Raw genomic sequence first — 7,335 nt, 5'->3', positions numbered from 1 at the left:
CCCATGGAATTAAGGAAACCCCAAATTGATATCAATAATATAAAAAAAAAAAAACACAAAAAGAAGCCCCAAATTGATTTGACGAAACTAATTTTAGAGAAATATTAAATTTCAGATTTCGGAGAGAAGGAAACTACCTATCACTTTAGGAGATGGTCGTTAGAGAATAGAGAATGATGGGAAGAACCGAAGAACGTTGGAGAAGTAGCTATGCTTTACTTCATTTTTCTTTTCTTTATTTTTTTAACTCATAAATTACATGTATTTCGGAGGAAGTTTTTCCGCCAAATAATGCTTTTAGAGGGAAGAATTTCCATCAAAATTTTAACCAGGTCAAATGTTTTATTGATTATGGAGGTAATTTTTCCGCCTAAAATTCATTTGTATATTAGCAAAATTGAAATATAGATATTTTTTTTAACCACTTTATATAAATTCATAAAAAAAAAACACTTTATATATAAAATTGTAATTTCGTATCACTTCCTCGTTAACACCAAAAAAAAAAAAAAAAATCCGTATTTGATTTTCTCTCTTTTTTTTTTTTTTTTTTTGATAGTGTGAAACAATTACATATTACATAGCACACCGTCACTATGCAAGAATAATTCTAAATTCATTAATTTATAAATATACATATAAATTTAATATGGTATAAGTGAGTAGTAGATACGAGCATAGTTGCACATTTGCATTACACTGATAAGACAAGCATATGATGAAAAATTTCATTAAAGTTATATAAATTTATTACTAGTTGTGTATCCTTATAAAATATAAATGATGTAATTGAGTATTATTGAAAAACTACATATAAAGTAAGCTAGCTAGACCAAAGACTAAATTATTACATATAGCATGACTAGGTTTACTTTAATAGTATCAAGTTTTAATTTGAGATAGTTCAGCTCGAATTGAATACCCTTATATGAGTTTGGCTTTATAAAAATAATTGGAATCGGGTTAACGATGAGCTAAAATTACTCTAATAATGTTTTAACAATAAGCTAATATTACTCTAATAATGTTGTTTGTCAGCTTTATATTGGCTTATTAAGATGGTATTTGGATTAAAGAACTCAATTTTTTTATTTAGTTAACCTCTAACTCTTTCTTAAAGTAACACGTAACTTAAGCCTTGGGTAAATAGGTAAAAGTATATACTGATGTAATAACCTCATTAAATATTCTAATTTTAGCTAGTTTTAATTCGAGATGGTTCGGTTTGAATTGAAAACCCTTACATGAGCTTGTCTTTATGCATTAAGATAGGCCCGTGAAAATGGTTATAGGTCAATTAATTAAGATCTAAACTGACTCTGTCTCACTTGTCACTTCGCTTAAAAGCAAGGGACCCTTGGATATTCACCTTTTTTTTGAATTTGGAAGGAGATTGTTAAAATCAGAAGCACTTTTCAGCATTGCATCATATTCAATGTTGAAAGAGCGGAAGTCAATCTCTCTCATCATGCATATAGCTAACCAGTGTCAGGTTACTTTGAATAGGTTTATTTTCTAATTCTGCTGTGTTTGATGTGTTTTAGTTTATCAATTTTTTTTAATAGTTTTTCATGTATTTGAAAATCCAATTTTGAAAAGTTCATAATAAGACGAATCTAACAAAATATATTTTGATAATATATATTTTTGTTTAATTATAGCTTAGTACTAAAATGTGGTCAAAATTTACTCAAATTATTAAATCAAATCAGACGACCAGATAATTAAAATTTAGATCAGATCATATTAGACCTTATTAACATCATACCAGATCTCCTTGTCTCAGGTGACACTACAACAAATTAACACTTTTACCACATCAAAAGACTACATCCGTTTCATATTTTTTGCAACTTTTTCCAATAATGGATGCTACACATTATTTGCAACTAATATTTTTTTTTTCCCTTTTTAGGTTGTCATTTCTCTCTATCTCTCTCTTCATCACATGCATTCCTATTTTACTCTCTCTATCTTACACTCACAAACAAATTTTTCCTGTGAATCCGTACACCCTTCAAAATTGCAAAAAATGTGAAACAGAGGTAGTATATTTTTAGGACATACATAAATTAACCCAAATTCCTGGAACAAACATTTAAGGAAAAGAAAAAAAAAAACTTAAACTAATGTCAATATATTATGAAATAATTATTATGTTCATGACTAATTAGTTTTAATCATGAGATATGTATTATGAAATAAAAATTATTAACATTAGAGTTATCATAAATTATATTTATAAAATATAGATTATAAAGGACATATGCTCATTATACTATATTGATACGTTTTATAAAGTATCACATGCCTTAGTTTGTATGATAATTTATACATGTTACATTATAAGCTAACAATTAGTTGTATAAGATGATCTTTCCTTCCTCAAATAAAATAAAATAAAATAAAATTAAAAAAAAAAACTACTGATTTGCTGATTAGGAAGTTAATTAACAAAAACAAAAACATCATCACAAATCCCAAAATTGATTAGGCGCTTAATTCCCTTTCATTAGCCGCCAACTTATTAAAAATTTTAGCAAAACCCCAAAATATGCCTTAAAACTCAGAAACCTTCCCTTATAAAAAAAAAAAAACCAAAAATCTTTTTTGTTGGAGAACCAAAACCGTTCAAACGATACCTAGATCGAAGATTCGACTAACGCGCAAGATTAATTCTTGGTCAAAATTTCAAGGTTAGATCTATTTATTGTTCGTTTTTCTTATATGTAGTTTATTTATGTGTGAATCAATGTTGATTTTAATTTATTGTTTCCAATACTTATGTGGTAGCAATTGAATTACAATGGAATCTAGTTGCTATGCTTGAATCGAATTGTTCTCAAATTTTGATGTTTTTTTTTTCCAATTTTTGCTTCAATTTGGTGTGGCTCAACTGATTTTTGTTGTTTAATTCTAATAATTTCTTCTGGTAGGTTTCTTGTTTTCATTTAATTAATTTGATTTATTTTTAAAAAGTAATTTCTTTGATGATATGTTGTGATTGTTGTTGGTTATCTACTTATCTTGATTAGCTTCATGGTCTTTAAGGTCCCTGTTGTTGTTCAGTTGTAGGAAGATACTTGCAGCCGATTGTTCTTCTCTTCTATATGTTTGATGTTCATTTATAGGATACTTAATCTGAGCCCCTTGGATACTAGGCTTAACCAATCCAAGTAGGTGGGTCATGGGCTTAATCTGATTATATGTATTAACATCTAGCATGAATCTCAATAAATCTGCATGACCAAACATTGCCTATTGCATTGACCTTGTGTCGATTTGTCATTCATGTTTGGTGTTAACATTGCCTATATACCCAATATCTTAGAATCAACTTGTCTTTAAAGGCTTAAACAGTTAAACCACATTGGTTAAAAATGCTAATATGTGTTGCATAAGCCTAACTTTGTATCTGTTTTCATTTAACACTAATAGTCCAAAAAAACAAAAGTAAATGATGATTTAAATAATGTCATGTCCACTTAGATAAGTAAAGCTATTTATCAAAAAAACCCTATAAAATTAGAACATAAGCTTAATCTAAAACTACTACTAGATAATACTAGCTCTAAGCCTCTAACTACAAATTTATTGCAACATGAACTGACAGAAGCTCACTAATACCAATTTTTGAAACAAATAAGAATAATTACAAAGCTAATTAACAAAATTGACCATGAAACTACAATGAAAATTAATGTTGGGGTGTGTAGGCTGGGATAAGGTAAATGTGCAGCTAGGGAATGGGGCAGAAAGAGAGGGGATTAGTGTGTGCGAGAAGGGGGCGGGGTGAGTTCAGTGTGTAGGGAAGGGGGCAGGCAGGTAAGGGATGATTTTAGTGTACAAGAAAGGCAGAGTTGTGTACACAGGGGGAAGGAAGGTGTGCAACAAGGGGAGGGGGACGGGAATAGATGGGATTAGTGTGTGCAGGTAAGGGGGCAGGCAGAGACGGGATGAGTTTAGTGTACAAATAGGGGATGAGTTCAATGTGCAAGCAAGGGAGAGTTGTGTAAGCAGGTGTAACAAGTTAAGGGAGGGGGCAGGTTTGTAGCCAGGGGGAGGGAAGGTGTGCACTCAAGGAGGGGTCAACTGTTTGTATATGTGATAATGTGCTGAATAGGAAGTTAGTTGTGAAAATTCAGTTTATGTATAAATGTCTAATGGTACTTTACAAAAGTAACATGTTGATTATTACAATCAAAGAAGTAATGTTGAGTATTTGCTTAAAGTTCATGAAGATGAAAATTTTTCTATCTTGTTCTTTCAAGTTAGGAGCAACTTAATTCATTCATTCATTTGTTTTTTTTAAACTTTTTATGTATTCATAGCCCTTCTTTACACATGGATACGTTGGATGTTCAAGAGAGGTTAGAGTGGATGAGGTGTGCTAATAGGACAGAAAACTTATACATAAAAGGGGTTAATTCATTTCTTGAGTTTGCTTTTCGTGACTTAGCATCAAATAGTTATATAGGAGAGGATGATAAGAAGGTACCTTGTCCTTGTAATCGTTGCAATAATGTTCAACATAAAACAAGGGACGAAATATACAGTGACTTGTTAGTGAATGGAATTGTGCAAGGGTATGTTCGTTGGATTTGTCATAGAGAATACAAGCCGCCACAAAAAAAAAAGTAGAAATGAATTGGGAGAAAGTGCTAATGATGATATATTTAGGATGATCCATGATAGGTTTAGTCCTCGAGTCTCAAATGATGAGATAGATGACATGTGGGATGAAGAGCAACAGGGTTCTGAGTTTGATTATCCTAGATTTACTAAGCATACAAATGAGGCAAACATGTTTGAAAATTTGATGAGAGATGCTCAACAAAATTTGTACCCTGGTTGTGACAAATTCTCCAAATTGTCATTCATTCTAAAGCTATTCCAAATCAAATGTATGGATGGCATGACTAACAAAGCTTTTACTAATATGCTTCAACTGTTCAAGAATGCTTTGCCTGAAGGTGTTGATTTGCCTTCAAATTATTATGAAGCACGTAAGATGATTATTGATCTTGGTTTCGACTATAAAAAAATAGAAGCATGTGAAAATGATTGTATGTTATTTTGGAAAGAAAATGCTAACCTTGAAAAGTGTTCCATATGTGATACTAAGCGCAATAGAGCTTCTCCAAAAGTACTACGCTATTTCCCACTAATTCCAAGGTTGCAAAGGTTGTTTATGTCATCTAAAACATCAAGTGAGATGAGATGGCATTCTGATAAACGCGAAGATGATGGAGTCCTTAAACACCCGGCAGATTGTCAAGCTTGGAAGCATTTTGATAAAGAACATTCTTCTTTTTCTGCAGAGATACGTAATGTAAGGCTGGGTTTAGCAAGTGATAGATTCAATCTATTTGGCGGGCTTAGAAGTGACTATAGTATATGGCCAGTAGTGCTTGTTGTGTACAATCTTCCTCCATGGATGTGTATGAAACAACCTTACACAATACTATCTTTGTTAATTCCAGGGAAAAGTGGACCTGGAAATAACATTGATATATACTTGCAACCATTAATTGAGGAGTTAAAAGAATTGTGGGAAACTGGAGCCAAGACTTATGATGCTTCAAAGGATGCGTACTTTCAAATGCGTGCTGCATTATTATGGACCATAAATGATTTTCCAGCGTACGCTAACTTATCTGGGTGGTCTACCAAAGGCTATAAAGCATGTCCATATTGTATGAAGGAAACTAGCTCTACTCGACAACCAAATCAGGAAAAATGTTGTTACATGGATAATCGCCGGTTTCTTCCTACCGATCATAAATGGAGAGATAACAAATCTTTTAATGGAAAAGTAGAAACAAGAGGTCCTCCTAAACATTTATCTTCGAATGAGATTTTAGAGCAACTTAGAGATCTTGAAGACATGAAATTAGGAAAAACAATGAAATTGCCAAAGAGAGATGATAATTGGAAGAAGAAAAGTATTTTTTTTGAATTGCCTTATTGGAGTACCCTTTTGCTTCGACACAATCTTGATGTCATCACTACAACAAATTGACCTTTGTGCCTCGGGTAAAATTGTGGCTCAAGATTAAAATTCCCATGGCTATGCAATTTAGCCTCGGGAATTTTAAAGTTTATACTCGTGGCACAAGAGGCCGTGGCTAGAAATTTGCCACGGGAAAACGAATGTCGTGGCAAATTTTGAAATTTATGCCACGAATATTCCCGTGGCAAAGAAATTCTCTTGCCACAAACACTAATGTGGCTAACAAATTATTTGCCACAAATTTGATTGTGGCTAACAAACTTTGTTGCCACAAATATTATTGTAGCTAATAAGATTATTTTTTCAAATTTTATCGTGGCTAATGAACAATGTTGCCATAAATATTATGGTGGCCAATAAGGCTGAAAAAAATATTGAATTTGGTATTAATTAAAGTTAGTGCAAAAACACATACATATACACAAAATTTACAAATTTTAAATAATCTCTGTTTATAATACACTAAAAACCATATTATTACAATCTATAATTATATTCGTGTACTCTACTTTATTTAAACCTGATAATCTGTTGTGTTGACATTGATAAGGAACGTATCAATTTGTTGCTGCTGTGCAGAGTGTCAAACCATTCTCGGGGATCTCATATGTTAGCATATTAGTGAAACATGATGTGCTGTTGGATGACATTGAGCCCTTCTTATTTGTCTATAAAATCCTATAACATCAAACCAAAAAAGTGTTAGCCCATCCGAATAACAATTGTAGCTCTTAAAGCAACCAACAACTATGCAAGGATTTTATAACTAAGACAACACCCTTTATAGCAAGAGGCCGACAGCAAAAGATGCAGCATCAACATAGACAACATCAGCAACAATAGCTGCAGTGGCTAGCCTGGCTGCATTAGCAGTGATAATGTCATGCATTCGGAATAATTGTTCTGTAATAAAGTGAGAAGAAATAAAATCACTATTACAAGTCTGACTCAAGCAGAAGCAATAGGGGAAGACTGCAGGGTAGCAAGAAGCGAAGGGGCAAAGGCAGTAGCAGCTAGTAGGGGGTGGGGGAGATACTAAAGCAGCAGGAAAGGGAGGTGGAAAGGCAATAGTAGCTAGCAGGGGAAAAGGGAAAAATGAAAAAAAAATTAGATTACATTCCAAGACTCAAAGTGAAACTAAACTCTACTCATCACAGGATAAAAAAAATCTCCCTTATTTTGTAGCAAATGTTCGTCAACATTAACAATAATATATACAGACCAGGATATATATATATATATATATATATATATATATATATATATATATATATATATGTGTATCTGCAAAATATACTCAGCACTAACAAAGCTCAAATGAC

General features: G+C 32.2%; 1 protein-coding gene across 1 annotated transcript; it reads left to right on the top strand.

Moving 5' to 3' along the window:
• The first annotated feature begins 4,344 nt into the window (after positions 1-4,344).
• On the top strand, positions 4,345-6,022 carry LOC145632957 (uncharacterized). The gene is made up of 2 exons (XM_081685275.1): positions 4,345-4,586; positions 4,696-6,022. Exons 1-2 carry the CDS (start codon positions 4,345-4,347, stop codon positions 6,020-6,022), a joined length of 1,569 nt encoding a protein of 522 aa, XP_081541401.1.
• The last annotated feature ends 1,313 nt before the right edge of the window (positions 6,023-7,335 follow it).

Source organism: Chenopodium album, chromosome 5, assembly GCF_948465745.1.
Source record: "Chenopodium album chromosome 5, dcCheAlbu1.1, whole genome shotgun sequence".
Lineage (NCBI taxonomy): Eukaryota > Viridiplantae > Streptophyta > Magnoliopsida > Caryophyllales > Amaranthaceae > Chenopodium > Chenopodium album.
This window is presented reverse-complemented; position numbering and strand designations above follow the sequence as displayed.

Coding starts and splice junctions, on each gene's coding strand:
- LOC145632957 (XM_081685275.1), top strand. CDS start 4,345: ATGGATACGTTGGATGTTCAAGAGAGGTTAGAGTGGATGAGGTGTGCT. Junction 4,587..4,695: donor GTGAATGGAATTGTGCAAGG/GTATGTTCGTTG, acceptor GATCCATGATAG/GTTTAGTCCTCGAGTCTCAA.